The sequence below is a fragment of the Xyrauchen texanus genome, chromosome 8 (assembly GCF_025860055.1).
Source record: "Xyrauchen texanus isolate HMW12.3.18 chromosome 8, RBS_HiC_50CHRs, whole genome shotgun sequence".
Lineage (NCBI taxonomy): Eukaryota > Metazoa > Chordata > Actinopteri > Cypriniformes > Catostomidae > Xyrauchen > Xyrauchen texanus.
Genome location: NC_068283.1, coordinates 18,883,035 through 18,899,091, shown reverse-complemented (window position 1 = coordinate 18,899,091; position 16,057 = coordinate 18,883,035). Strand labels below are relative to the sequence as shown.

General features: G+C 36.4%; 1 protein-coding gene across 1 annotated transcript; it reads right to left on the bottom strand.

Annotated features, from left to right (window-relative positions):
* Window positions 1-3,642: 3,642 nt before the first annotated feature.
* On the bottom strand, window positions 3,643-15,785 carry top3a (DNA topoisomerase III alpha). The gene is made up of 19 exons (XM_052132172.1): window positions 15,382-15,785; window positions 15,193-15,252; window positions 14,188-14,261; window positions 14,023-14,098; window positions 13,838-13,946; window positions 13,010-13,153; window positions 12,753-12,923; window positions 9,859-9,962; window positions 9,601-9,675; window positions 8,715-8,797; window positions 8,125-8,332; window positions 7,827-8,012; window positions 7,574-7,703; window positions 7,358-7,471; window positions 7,103-7,268; window positions 6,398-6,544; window positions 6,140-6,262; window positions 4,951-5,651; window positions 3,643-3,880 (listed from the first exon to the last, which is right to left on the bottom strand). Exons 1-19 carry the CDS (start codon window positions 15,553-15,555, stop codon window positions 3,726-3,728), a joined length of 3,000 nt encoding a protein of 999 aa, XP_051988132.1. The 5' UTR covers window positions 15,556-15,785; the 3' UTR covers window positions 3,643-3,725.
* Window positions 15,786-16,057: the final 272 nt, after the last annotated feature.

Below are 16,057 nucleotides of genomic sequence, written 5' to 3'. Positions count from 1 at the left end.
CAGCCAGCCCATGTTGAAAGTCTCACGGCCTTGCCAGAAGTAAATCACACACTGGAAGTCTTCCTCAATCTGTCTCTCCTCATCCTTTCTCTTGATCATCCTCATATTCCACAGGAACTCAGTACCTGAGACAGGTGCAAACATTCAATCTCTCTGAAGTAGTTTAAGAAGTTCTGAACAAGTTTCAGCTAGAGAAGTTGGGTAATACAGCCAAAGGGACTCATACCAAGTGAAAGCCAAATGTTTTTAAGGTTATATATATGCTCCTAGTAGCAACAAAGTAAACCTTCATCTTTTTTTTTTATTATTATTTTTATTTTTTATTATGCAATACAAAAAACAAACAAATACAAATACAAAAAAAGACCAATGAGGGTTACATTACATTACGACAAAGCTTGTTATACTAACTTATATGCATTACACCATAAAAGAGTCTTACATGCAATAGAATTGTTAGAATTTCTTAAAGAATTTAAATATATATCAATACCTTTCTTGAAAATAAAAAAGGAAGGAGATTTCTTTGAAAATTTACACTTATGAAGGTAATATTTGGCAAGAAAAAGTAATAAAATTAAAATGAGAGGGGTATAAGTTCAGAGGTTCACCAAAAAACAAATTTTTTTGGCTTATACAAAAGTTTGAAGATAAATACTTTTTAACAAAATTTGAGAAGTCTACCCAAAATACTTTGCAGTAAGTACATTCCCAAAACAAATGAATAATTGTTTCTTCAAATTGATGACAGATGGGGGAAATACTATTATTGAATTTAGCAAGTTTATAATTTACTGGGTAGCAATAATGTATAATTTTAATAGAGACTTCAACAACTTTATTTGATAACAAAAAATGTTGTCGTAGGAGCCAGAAATCTTCCCATTCTATATCATTAAACTTATTATTCCAAAAGCTTACACAAGCAGGTAGAGAAATCTGAAACCTAGGGTCAAGCGAATTTTTTTGTTTGACATGTTACTGAAAAGACCTTGGTCAACAAATAATTTAGTGTTGTCAAAAATAGGAGGAGAGCATAAGAAACCTTTAGGGCCAGGCTTTACTAAAAGTTTGACACAATCAGGAATTGCACCAAAAACAATGGCATACTCTCTTGGGGGTACTGGAAAAGAGAAAACTTGCATAAAAGTTTCGTAACTGAGCAGGACACCCCTATCATCTATAAGTTTACTCACTAAAAGTATATTCTTGTCAAATCAATTATGAAAAAAAAAAAAGATTTATTTTTATATCTAATATTTTTGTTGTTCCAGATAAAATAACTATGTGGAGAAAAACTATAATTATATATTAGGGACCAACATAATAAAGCCTGTTTATGAAAACTAGATAAAGCTAAAGGTATTTTAGAGACGTCATAGTTGCAGCGCAAGAAAAAATTTAAACCTCCATCTAAACTGAAAATATGATTTGGAATGACATTCCAAAAAGACGTGGGGTTGTTTAATAATGATTTTATCCATTTAACTTTGAAAGAGTTATTAAGAGTGGGAAAGTCCACTAACTCAAATCCCCCCATAGCCCGATCAGCTATCATAACACTCTTTTTTTATTAAGTGAGTTTTACAATTCCAAACAAATTCTACTATAATTTTGTCCAATTTTCTACAAATCTCCACAGATACATCCAGTGCCATTGCGGGATAGATAACCCGAGATAATCCATCTGCTTTGGACAGCAACACTTTACCTGTGATAGACAGATCACGCTGTAACCAGGAGTTTAATTTACGGTGAATAGCAAGGATAAGAGGGTCAAAGTTCAGTTTTGATCTCTTTTTCTGATCTTTACATATAATAATACCTAGGTATTTGACTTCAGATTTGACTGGGATGTCACAAATATTAACTTCAGTGGAATGTTTTACAGATAAAAGTTCACATTTGTTGATATTAAGAACTAAACCAGAAGCAGATGAAAAATAATTATGTCTAAAGCTAAAAAAGCTTGATCTTTATTTTCCAGAAATATGCCTCTCTCTAAATTAAACCTATGAGTAGTACCATGTTGTAATTTGATTGAAGCATTTAAAGTTGAAGTAATTTGATTGAAGCGTTATTATACAAAGTTTGAATTGCATTAATAAAATTGGGGCCAAAACCAAAAATATTCAGGGACTTGAGAATAAAAGGAAACTCAACAGAATCAAAAGCTTTATAAAAATCAAGAAAAAGCAAGAAACTGTCATCAGGGATGAAATCTGAGTAATCTAAAATATCAAGAACAAGTCTAATATTATTTGAAATAAGTCTGTCTCTCATGAAACCTGACTGACATTCATCAATTATATCATCTAGATCACATTTAATCTTTTTAGCGAAAATCATGGCTAATATTTTGTAATCGTTATTTAGGAGGCTAATAGGTCACCAATTTTCTAATGGAGCATGGTCCTTTTGAGGTTTAGGGATCAAATGTATAACACCCTGAGCCATAGAGGGTGGGAGAGTACCCTTATGAAGACTTTCTAAATAAACTTTGAGGAGAAAAATGGAGAAAGATCATTTGAAAATTTCTTATAAAATTCTGTGGTCAGACCATCATTACCAGGAGATTTATTTAGTTTCAACTTGTCAGTCACCTCAAAGATATCTTTAATTTGAATAGGAGATTCACAAAGAAGCTTGCCATTATCATCAATTTTGGGAATATGGTCCATGTCAAGGGAGTTAAAAAATAAATCCAAGGTATGTTGAGAGTGTCTAGAACAATAAAGGTCTTTATAAAACCCTTCGCAATAATTATAAATGTCTTTATGATTCTTTAAAACCACTTCATTAAGTAAACCTTCGTCTCCACACCCATATAGTGTCTAAATACGTAGGACTCCTAAAATGTAGTCAGTCATCGTGGATAAATGAAGCTCCTTCCTAATTTACATGCGTTGAGAAACATTGTGCTAGAAACCTGGTTATTTTACGGACACCGCAACCCTCGTGATAACAAAGTGACATCAATGCTGAACTGCTAACAATCCTCTAGTGATTTCCTCCACCCGTCGCTTGACTGCCCGCCTTGAGCTGCTCTCTGCCAAGTAGTTATCACAGATAGCTTTGACAAGCCAACCACTCTACATCAACATCTCCTCGCCATTGAGTCATTAACAGGTTACTAAGGATATTTCATAGATATAGAGTTCCTGAGGCAGAGAGCTTACCTTAAAGTTATTACCACTCAAGTCTACTCCCTTGATGAAGGGGAGAACCCCGGTCGTGGCCATGTCTGTCTGTTTGAGCTCAAGAAGCTGCTGGTGGGAAACACACACACCGCTCAGATGGTCCCCCCACCCCCCCCCACTAAATGCTCCTTTTCAACCACTGACAACATCATAAGCATGAAAAAAGTTTAACCATTTAACATGAGTTAACCACAATTTGCTGTTGAAGGTACCACCACCACTGGGTATATTGATGTACTATTGTGAAAAGACATGAAGGAAACCGCTTTTGTATGGTTACTTGTTTAAACTTAGTTGAGCCTCTTTTCTTTGATAGAAAGGTCTATACGTCACAATCAGACTGTGTAACAGGACATGCTATAATAAGAACCAAATAATTTACTTATAGAATAAATTACTAAACACAACAATTACATTTAAAAACAACTTTATTTTACATGGCACATTTTATTCTATACAAACCTTTACATCTCTTAAGAGTGTTCATTTATTTTTACAAATATTAAAAAAATTATTTCAACCACTTTACTGGCCCTGAGGGCAGGTGACCCGGGTATGTCCAGGCTCATGACATATTCCACAGGTTCTCTGCCTTTTGGCAGCAGGAGGTTTATTTGAGGCAGTGCTGGTCTTTTTGTTCCCAACACACTTACCCCCATTTACGTCAGGAAACACTGTGGCTGAAAAAAAAAAACAGATAAAAAGAAAAATGAACAACAACGACAATATTGAAGATATAGTTCACAATCGTAATAGCTACATCTCCTTTTTTCCCCAATTTGGAATACTCAATTCCCACAACTTTAGTAGTTCCTTGTGGTGGCGCGGTTACTCACCTCAATCCGGGAGCGGAGGACAAGTCTCAGTTGCCTCCGCTTCTGAGACCGTCAATCTGCGCATCTTATCACGTGGCTCATTGTGCATGACACAGAGGAAACTCACAGCATGTGGAGGCTCATGCTATTCTCTGTGATCCACGCAAAACTTACCACGCACCCCACTGAGTGACCACGAGGAGATTACCCCATGTTACTCTAGCAACTGGGTTGCCAATTTGGTTGTTTAGGAGACCTGGCTGGAATCACTCAGCACACCATGGATTCGATCTCACGACTCCAGGGGTGGTAGTCAGCGTCAATACTCACATAGCTACCCAGGCCCCCTACACATACTGTATCTACATATCTTTGAACAATCGGTTTAAAATAATTTCTGGTTGCTCTTTCCATCCACTCATACTAACCAGGTCCTGACCAGGCACAACATTTCAAGTTTCCAGCGGCAAGTAATTTGTGTCCACACCGAAAGCAAAAATATAGCTTGATGCTACATAATCAAAAGCATAATTATGATGTTTAATAAAACAAGGACCAATAAGACCAGGATTTGGACCAATAACTTCATGCCTGTTTTGGACATGAGGCTTGCATGGGTTAATAGTCTGCAAGAATGACCCTTTCTAAGATATTCTGACTATATTATGCCTGTGGCAGGGCAGAGGGCAGGGCCGGGTCATGATTATACACACCCAGTCCCTTATCAGGCCAATTAAGCCTCCGAGAGGGATAAAGGCCGATTGCGGGCAGTGGTGCGGGAGAGAGATCGTTTACGGACGTGTGTGTGTTTGCCTTTTGTTTAAGTTCATCATTAAAATATTATTTATATCGTCAAGACAGTTCTCGCCTCCTACTTTCCATTGAACTACATTACAATGCCTAAATATTAACATGTTTAATAGACTGTTGTGTACCTGGAGACACATTCTCATTTGCCCACTGGAAGAACCCACACTGCTGATCACGTGGTTTTCCACAGGTGTGAAACATTCGGCTTTTGTTTGGCCCATCTTTCATGACAGTCCTGGTTACTGCAGGCTCATTGCAGTTACACATAGTTTCCCCCTCATCGACCTCAGATCCTCTGCTGTTCTGCCTTTGCTGAGGTACATTTCCAAAGCCAAATGAGGCCCTGGGAGGTAGCGAATTCTGCTCAGCCGGCTGATCGGCCCATAGAAAGAACTTACAATCCCCTGTGTTACACTTGTAAAACTGACGCCCTTGATTTGGACCCTCTTTGCGAACAGTGAGAAGAATTGCATCTTGACCACAGTTACATACAATGGCATCGGCCTGGTCTGAAGTTGGTGGTGGTGGTGGTACTGTCCGTGGAGGTGGCAGACTGGCTGGGGGCCTATTGCTGTCGTTTCTGGGTCGGGGTGCTGGAGGTCTGATATTCTCCACCCTAGACGGAGCTCCTGAATTGGTTCTAGGTACATGAGGCTGATGGGAATCTAAGTTGTTATTAGTCCGAGAGCCAGAATCTCCATCTCCTCCTCTGAGATACTTTAAATTCAAGACCTCTCGGAGAGTCTCATCACATCCTCCAATGCATCCGACAAATTCAAGGGGCATCATAGGTGGAAGACTTCCCCTCTTGAATTTAAACTTCAGCCTGTCAAGGATTTAAAGAAATAAATCCAGAATCAAATTCATCAGTCAACATGAAATAAAAATATGAAAATGTTCCTGGCATGATTCATCTGTGCACATTTTATATATATATATATATATATATATAAAGTGTCTATACATATAAGTCTACTTATATCAAAATGTAATAACTTGCTGTGTCTGAAATGACTTTACTTTCCAGCTAACTTCACCAATCATTATTAGTCAACCCCTACCCTTCCACATCCTGGCTCCAGTCTAATATGTAATGCAATCATGGTATGTTTTGGCAATCCAATCAGTTCCCACTCTTTTGTTTTTTCTCCTTGATCATCCTGTTTCACTAGCATTATTGGAATAAGATGGGTTGCGAATGCTGATTTTGTGACTTTTAAGCAATACAAAAAAATCTATTTATTTTACTCTCTTGTAAATCAAGTGGTTTACAACATAAAAGTGATTCCAAAGCAACATAAAAAAAAACCTTACATATGCACAGGATGTGGACGGCATGTGGGACAGATGCTCTCATCTCTGCTGACCTCCAGTACTGTGTCTGGAAACCATACGGCTGCTTTACAAGCAGGATATCCCAGACATGAGAGAAACATCCTGCAAACAGTAAAACAGAGAGTGACAAAAGAGGAGATACTGAAAATGAGTTCATAAAACTAATGTCCTCTTTCATTTCACATCGTTTTAACATTGTCTTCCCAAAGTATTAAATGAGCACATGGTGTGTCTCACTTTGTGCTGTCTTTCTTCTTCTTCAACACCATGTCACGGTTACACTGAGGACACTTTCGAACTGGTAACGGGAACTCCATTTCTCCTTGCTCTTGTTCTGTAAACTCCTGGGCCGGGCCCAAATAATTGGACAAAGCCTCATCCAATCTGTGGACAATATAACATCTGTTACACCAACTTCAAATTTGTAGTTTAATATATTACAGCAACTACTAGTACACTGGAATAAACTAAAGTAGAACTGAACCAATCAAATAGTCAGAGGCCTTGTTTACACCTGGTATTATGATACGTTGATCCCACTTTATTTTAGGTGTCTTTAACTACTATGTACTAACATTAAAATACATACAATACTTATTGTGTAACTACGTGTTGTTCTGCAGAATTCTCACAAGATTCACAGTTGGTGCTACAGAGGTTGAGATACAGGTCAGTTCAGGGGCAATGATCTTTGTCATATCAGTGCAAAATCCACACAGAAAAGGTCTGTTTTTATTCCACTATATCAGCCACCATATCAGTAATCGGTATCGGCCTCAGAAATCCCATATCTGTCGGGCTCTACGAGCAAGTCTAAATGGTGATGTTTCTTGCCTGTCCACTTGTGATCAGATCACCCAAAACACTTAATATTGGTGTAAACAGGGCCTAGTAGACTTTTGCAGTGTAATCCAAATTAAGCAATGTTCCATTCAGACTCACTTCTTTGCCTTCCTCACAGACTCAATAAAGACAGTTTTGTATTTTGCCACATGATAACTAAGGACAGAAACTTTGTCCTTCCGCCCCTCTGACACAAGTTTAAGGTCCGCCTCCAGTTCTGCTCTCAAGTCTGGCTTTGACATCTCATACCCCATAGAGTTGTACCCTGAAACAAAGTGATACTCAGTGAAATCATCCACAAATATAGAAAGTAGCAGTTCTTTGAAGACTTCAAGTTACTAATGTGCTCGATACCTTCAACGAGACCCATGCCGAGCTCTCCCGGAAGGAACCTCTGGTCAGCTGTCAGCCCTACATACATGCGGCTCTTTATGGTCTCAATATGTTCAGCATGTGTTGCATCAGTACCTACAAATATTACATGGGTGAGCTTCATAAAAAATAACTAATTTCCAAAAATAAATGTTCTTATTTAAAACAAGGAATCACTTCACTACTGGGATGCACTACCAATGCCATGCTTTTCCATGAGAGAAATCAAATCTGCCTCTGTCAGAAGCTGTGGTGGACTGGTTTGTCCTTCCAACATCTCAATTGCTGTGGGCTGGAAGGTTGCGTCAGGCATATATAATGGAATAACCTTTACAAACAAACAAAACAAAACAAAAAAAAAACCCAGACACATTACCTATTGAGTAACTGCACTCTTAACAAATTTGAACTCAATCCATGTAGCTATAAAATATTTGTTAGTCATAATCACCTTATTGTACCACTTGTCATAAGGGTACACCTCCAGGTAATTTCGTGCAATGATCGTCAGTCCACTAGCAGAAAATCTCTCCTCAGCAATTTCAATTTCAACTATCACCTCTTGACCTTGAGCATCTTTGGAACAACAGGCCAGAAAGTGACGCACAATGAACTCATACAACCGTTTTTCATTTCCCTGTAAAAAAAAGGAAAACTCAAACTTGACTGAAAGAGACTATGCAAGCTTTCTTTTGCAACTAGCTAATAAGTCCAAATCATCATGGTTCTTGTAGAGAGAGATCGCTCACCTGTAAACTGTTGGTGTACTTGGTGGGGTGAATGGGGGGATGGGCCTGGTCTGATTTGTTTCCATTTCGCGGGGTCGGCCCACCGCTGTTCAAAATGCGCTGTGCAAAATTTCCCCATTCATTATCTTGTGTCTGCTGCTCAACGAGCAGCGTAAGGTTCAGGTTTTGTGGAAACATGTTGGTCTCAGTTCGAGGATAACTGATAAACCTGAAAGGAAATAGACAGGCTATTTTGTTAAAGGGTCCAAAGTCAAAAGGGCCCAAAACTGGAATAAAGGCAGCATAAAAGTAATCCAAAAGATTGGAAAGATAATCCAAAAGAGTGGTTAAGTCCATATCTTCAGAAGTGATATGATAGGTGTGGGTGAGAAACAGATCAATATTTAAGTCATTTTTTAAATGATAAATTCTCCTCCGTCCAGTAGGTGGTGAAGCACTGGTGACTTGCATTATTTGGGCCTAAAGAGCTTAAATAATCTTCATTAAATAAACTATCCCTTTAAGGGACCCGAACATATACTGTACGTTCCAACTGCAGGCAAATGCTGATTCATTGCAGGAAAAAAAGTGGATGAAATAAATCAACATACCCTTGAGTATAAAGCTTTTCTGCGATTTTCATGGTTTCTTTAGCACTAATCCTCAATTTTCTTGAAGCCAGTTTTTCAAGTTCCTGAACAAAAATGATTAAAACAGATTAACGATAATTATATTATAGATTTTTCTCTCCATGATTTAATTGATGACTGCCATTAACTTGAATGATTTTATTGGTCGAGCAAAGGTCATTCTTGAAATGGCAAGGAATAAGTAAAATAGCCAAATTTCCAAATGTATTCATATTCAATCACCTGGTCTGTAGCTGCATAATAACTACGTACTCATCCAGACTGAAATTTAATTTAACGGAACATTCTGGGTTCAATTCAACTTAAGCTCAATCAACAGCATTTGTGGCATGAAATCGATGTTACAGTTTAAAGGCAGAAATGTGAAGCTTATAATTTTACTTAATTAATCTTACATTAATTCTGTTAAAACTATTGTATTATTTGAGCTGTAAAGTTGTTTAAATCGTCCTTTTTACAGACATTTTAGGGTTTGTTGACATTACATCATCATGAAAACAATGATGTAAAATTGGCTATAACTTTACAAAGAAAAGGTAAGTGATTTTATCACACTAATATCATATTTACACACATATGGTTTATGTTTGGTGGCTATACTTTTGAAAAAGTGACTATTTTAATGTAAAAAATTGGCCATATTCACTTCACTTGTAAGTGCCTCACTGTAATCCAGATTTTTGCTTTTTTTAAAGAAAAGGAGGGGCAAGTCAAAATTAAAAAACATTTTTTGTGGTAATCAATATTATGCCACAAATGCTGTTGATTGAGCTCAACTGGTTTTGAACCCGGAACATTCCTACACTGGAATAATGAAAAGTCTGCACCTGGCTGAATTACCACCTACCACTGTATCAAGGGGTAATGGTCGCCATTTGCTTTTTGGTTTGCTTGTAACAGATATCACTTTCGCAGTAGGATCCTAAACAAAATAAACATAGAAAATCTTGGCTTTAAAAAAATCACCTTAAATATGGTTTCAAAACTAACAAAGAAACACTTAAAAAAAAATGTTATGGCCTTAATAGTGAACTTATGAAAAATGTATTTCACCAATATTTTCAGTGCTTAAAAACATAGAAACAAGGCAGGTAAAAGTACACACCTCCATGCACATCTGATATAGCACAAGGCATGCTGTGTGGTTGAAAAGACGATGTCTTTTCCAGCTGAATTCGACTGATTCCTCCTCGTTAGGCTCATGGACAACTATTATAAAGAATATTACAACTATTAGGGGACATAACTGATATAAATGTTTTTTTTGTGTGTGCATGTGCTTTTCTCTCTTTTTTTATTGCATTTAACAATAGTACACATAATTTAAACTCGTATAATAGTGTGTGCATGTGTTTTGGATTGAGATGAGATTTTTATGGAAAATATTTAATATTCTTAGGTTTATATGAAATGCAGTATTGGTGTAGTGGGAGGGAGGGAGGGAGAGAGATAGACAGGTGCATAATTTGCATATATTGTTCTGTCTGGATCACTACCGCCCCCTTTATGTCATATTATTGTCCTCATTAAGATGTGTTAAGGTTAAAAGCCTCTGAATTCGCAGTGCCCCCCCTCCATCTGAGTATCCACGGTCAATATGGCCGGTGTCTCCATAGTCCCGTCTGGGGTCGGAGCCATGTGTTCGGAGTTGGTTTATTGTCCTTGGATGCATTGTTAGTGCATCCAAATGTGAAGTGTCTCATTCACCGTGGGTCACTAAAGCCGGTGTGGCCAGTAACGCTGCTACCAGGGAGAGTACACTCACTGTCTATAATTGTGCACATGGCACTTAACCTTGAAGCTCTTGGATTGGAGAAGTAGAAATGGAAGGCTATTTCCCCTAGTAAGTGTCTGGATTATCCCTTCCCTATCTATACTATCTCCTTCTTATCTGCTTCCTTTCACTCTGTCTGTTATTATTTGTGTTAGGTGTATGTGAATGTACAAGATGTGAGTGTGTAAATTTATGAAATGTACATTAGTAGTAGTATTATATACAAATTGAGTTTATTTATATTATATACACTGGCATCTAAAGGTTTGGAATAATGTACAGATTTGGCTGTTTCGGAAGGAAATTGGTACTTTAAATCACCAAAGTGGCATTCAACTGATCACAAAGTATAGTCAGGACATTCTAGATTTGATAAAAAATCAGTAAAGGCCCCATTTCGAGGAGCGATCACTCCAAAACCTTATCCTTGAGTAATCGTGCTAAATTGATAATTTGGTACTAGAAAATCACTTGCCATAATATTAAACACAGTTGAAAGCTATTTGGTTCGTTAAACAAAGCTTAACATTGTCTTTGTGTTTGTTTTTGAGTTGCCACAGTATGCAATAGACTGAAATGTCTATTAGGTAAAAAATGGCAAAAAAGAAACGGCTTTCTCTAGAGACTCATCGGCCAATCACTGTTTTGAGCAATGAAGGCTATACAATGTTTTAAATTTCCAAAAACTGAAGATTTCACACAAAGGTGTACACTTCAAAGTCAAAGGACAACTGTCTCTAACAAGGACAGAAGACTCAGGGGTGCAGGACATATGGGAAGAATTGCAAAGAAAAAGACACTTTTGAAACAGAAAAACAAAAAGAAAAGTTTAAAGTGGGCAAAGAAACACAGACATTGGACAACAGATCATTGGAAAAGAGTTTTATGGATCTTCACCCCATTGAGATTTTGTGGGATCAGCTACACTATAAGTTTCGTGAGAAGTGCCCGACAAGACAGCCACATCTACGGCAAGTTCTACAGGAAGTGTGGGGTGAAATGTCACCTGAGTATCTGGACAAACTGACAACTAGAATGACAAGAACCTGCAAAGCTGTCATTGTTGCACATGGAGGAGTTTTGGATGAGAACTCTCTGAAGTAGTTTAAGAAGTTTTGAAAAACATTTTTCAAATTGTAATAGTAATTTTTCATGTTATTAATGCTCTGACTATACATTGTGATCAGTTGAATGCCACTTTGGTGAATAAAAGTACCAATTTCATTCCATTAAAATCAAAATCTGTACATTTTTCCAAACTTTAGGCCGACAGTGTATATACACTACGGCTCAAACGTTTAGGTTCACTTATTTCTTCTTCTTTCTTTCTTAGAATAATAGTAAAGTCATCACAACTATGGAATAATATAAATGGAAATATGGGAATTATGTTGTAACTAAAATAAATCAAAACTGTGTTATATTTTAGCATATTCAAAGTGGCCACTCTTTGCCTAGATTTTGCAGAAATGTACTCTTGACATTTTCTCAACAAACTTCTTGAAATATCACCCTGGGGTGCTTTTTAAACAGTATTGAAGGAGTTCCCATCGCTATGCTGGGCACATAGTGGCTGCTTTTTCTAATTATTTGGTCCAAGTAAAAAATTATATAATTATTTTTAAATAACATTTTAGTTTGTAATGAAATAAATTAATATGTTTGCACAATTATATTTTTGTCTACAAAACTAATTTCAAACATTTAAGCATCCACCTTCAGATTAAAAGATTTTTAAAATCATGAGAAATGTTCCAGGCAAGTGACACCAAACTTTTGAACGGTAGTGTGTGTATATATACACACACACACACACACACACACACACACACACACGAGGAACACATGGGGATAGAGAGAGAGAGAGAGAGAGAAAAAAAACAAATTGCAAAAAGTGAATACAATTTAGCAAAATAAGTGACATAAGTGGACAGATTGTATTTCAATTAATGGAGCACAGCATTGATGTAGTCATGGGTTTATCATGATATGTGAGGATGAATCAGTTCTCAAATTATTGAAAAAATGGGGACCAGGTTTGTGTGAAGGATTCATTGTTATTGTATAAGGATGCAGTTAGTGATACACGTTACTGCATTTACTATTAATATTAAGCACAAAACAAGGTTATAAAATATAACATCTAGAGCAATCAATCAATTTCAATAAAAAAATATAAATTGCAGGGTGCTACATGTGTGTAATTAATCAAACATATTTAATACCTTTGATTTTAAAGAAAGTTTCGGGGACGAAGGCTTGAATGGCTTTAAACCGTTCAACCACAAAGCCAAGAGTAGGAAACTGACAGCTGCCATAACTGATGAGCTGATCAGAAAGAGACTCCGGGAAAATCTTCTGCAAACGTAATGTCTGGAACCTGGTAAATGAAGCCCCTGAAGGAACAATGTACATGACAAGTTGGAAAAAAAATATCATATGTCATATGTGTTAACATATTCTGATATTTTGAACTGCCTACCGATGCGGAGATCAAGCTCCTGTCTCACATCCACTGCATCACTAACGTTGATATCCGGCTCAGTGAGAGTCTCACAGGCTCTCCTAATTGAGTTCGGGGTGATCTCAGAGAAGCGCGCACGGAAAACCTGAATGTTTGGCTTCACTAAAGTGAAAGATATCACATGTTAATGCTATAAGGAGTACACAGAACCAGTATAGTAAAGTAAGATCAGGGGTTTTCAAACTGGGCCCTTACAGGGTGCTATGGTGTCCGCAAAAAAATTATTCACATTTTTACAGTTTAATTATGAAATCATTCGATTTTTCATTATTATTTTATTATACTGACAGCAATAGTAAGAAATAAAAATAAATGGCATATCATTTCATACATTAAAACAAAATTGTAAGAAATAAGGGTTATAATTCAATATTCTCTTGCATTGAAACAATGTTTATTGTTTTTTTGTGCACTTTTACAAATGTATTTATATAGTGCCTTTCACAATTAATAGAAATATTTAAAATGAAATATTATTTTTTAATTGAACAGAATTTTATTCATCTACTGTTACTCCAGCATAAGGAAGATACACTGTCAACTTAAGAAGTAATTATTTACCAGATAATACTTTAATTATTTGTTTTGGCTTTAGTACAATGACAATATAAAGGCCAATACATTTATTAATATTTTCATTTAATTTAGCAAAAAATATGTATTTAAAAATATAATGTTTACAATGTTGATCACACAAGGGGGTCTCTCACAAATTTGTCAAATTTGGGGGTCTTTGGCTTCAAAAAGTTAGAAAACCCCAGAGTAAAATAACCACGATTCACTAACCGGCTTTGCAGACATCAATAATTTCGTAGCCGATATTCTCTCCTTCTCTGTCACAATCAGTCCAAATGACCAGAGCTTGACACTGTCGCACCTCTCTCTCCAAGGTTCTCTGGAGAAAATACATTAAGCCTACAATCCACTAACAAATCATTTTAAATGAGAGATAAATAAATGGAAATAAGTACTTTGATAGGCACAAATTTCTCAGGGCAATACTTTTCCACCTCAGCATCGAATAACAAGACTGGATTGCAACTATGCCTGTAAACGAGATCAAGTGATTACGTTTATTTACTTGCATATAAATATTTAGCTATTTTCTGTTAAAATATTTTAACAAGCATCCTTACCATTTCTGAAAAGGGGCTTTGAATTCAAGACCCAAGAGATGTCCGGAAACTGACGTCATGTTTACGGTTACATTCTGTGAACAAATTAAGACCATTTGAACAAGAACAGTAGTAATAAGCATATTTGCCAAATTTTCCAATGGAAAATACAAATTGATTCTGATTCATCTTTTATTGAGAGCATAGACTGAAAGAAAGCATGGTTGTTGCCTAAAAGTTCCTAATTAAAAAGTTACTAATTCCACTTTTTTTTCTCCGCAATTTGGAATGTCCAATTCCCAATGCTCTCTACATCCTCACGGTGGCATAGTGCCTCGCCTCAGTCCGGGTGGCAGAGGATGAATCTCAGTTGCCTCCGCGTCTGAGACCATTAATCCGTGTATCTTATCACATGGCTTGTTCAGCGCGTTATTGCGGAGACATAGCACCTGTGGAGGCTTCACACTATTCTCCGCAGCATCCACGCGCAACTCACCACGTGCCCCACCGAGAGCAAATCACATTATTGCGACCACGAGGAGGTTACCCCATGTGATTCTACGCACCCTAGCAACCAGGCCAATTTGGTTGCTTAGGAAGCCTGACTGGAGACACTCAGCACACCCTGGATTCAAACTCATGACTCCAGGGTTGGTAGTCAGGAGTCAATACTTGCTTTCAAAATCTACTTTAACATTTTGTGTAAGATATACGACGCATATCTTTAGGTGTCTAAATATCAATTTACTAAAAACAAGAAAACTGACAGGTTATTGAACCACTATGATCATTTTTTTGTGTTCTTGTTATGTACTTATGTGTCTGTTTTGTGTTTCCCTCTTACTTGTTTAATTTGAAATTTAGTTAATTTAGTGCTCGTTTTAGTGCTTTTTCCTGTAAATGTTTCTACAATTTATGCTTGATAAATTAAAAAAAACCATGATAAGCACACATTCTATACCAATTAATTTAAACTTTAAGGGAACCCTTTTTTTCATAGATTCAAATAGATGCAAATACACTTACCTGGCCAAACAGGTTGTATTCATACTCATATATTTTGTTGTAGACAGAGCATCCCTCTCTCTGTAAAGTAAACATGATTCATGTTATCAGCACAACTAGCAGCTAGATAAAGATCAAGAGGGACACATCTTCTTTGAACGGATCTTACTTCATGTTTAAAAAATAATCAAGACACCAGTCAGTACTCACCCTTCTTGATCTCCCATTGGACATGATCTCTGCTATACTCTTAGCTGCATCGTTTTTCTCAGCAACACAAAGCACTTTTCTAATCTGAGTTGGTCTTATCATGTTTACAGAGAGTTGCCTACAAAATCCACTGCGAATTGTCTCTATTAACAGCGATCTAAATAAAATGTACATCGCTGATCTAGTAGCGCATGGTGATCGCAGCAAACTCTGGACATTTCATCAACATAACAGCTTTCTAGCTGGCATAAAAACCTTGACACCATATAATTTCGAGAGGATAAACCATATCAGCGTACATCCAAACTATTCTTACGGCTCTGAAAATTTCTTTATGTCCATTCAAAACTTCAGAAAATACCAAGTTAAAAGACAGCAGAGCAGCAATAACCGTATAAACTTTTCATTTCGGCGCCTGCAGTGAATTGTCGTAAACATGCCGTAAAGCAATGCGTCAGATGAACGAAATGTAATAAATACACTGTAAAAAAATAAATAAATAAATAAATAAAAAATATATATATATATATATATATATATATATATATATATATTAAAAAAAAAAAAAATATATATATATATATATATATATATATATATATATATATATATATATATATATATATATAATTTTTTTTTTTTTTTTTAGATTTAGATTAGATATATTTAGTTTTAT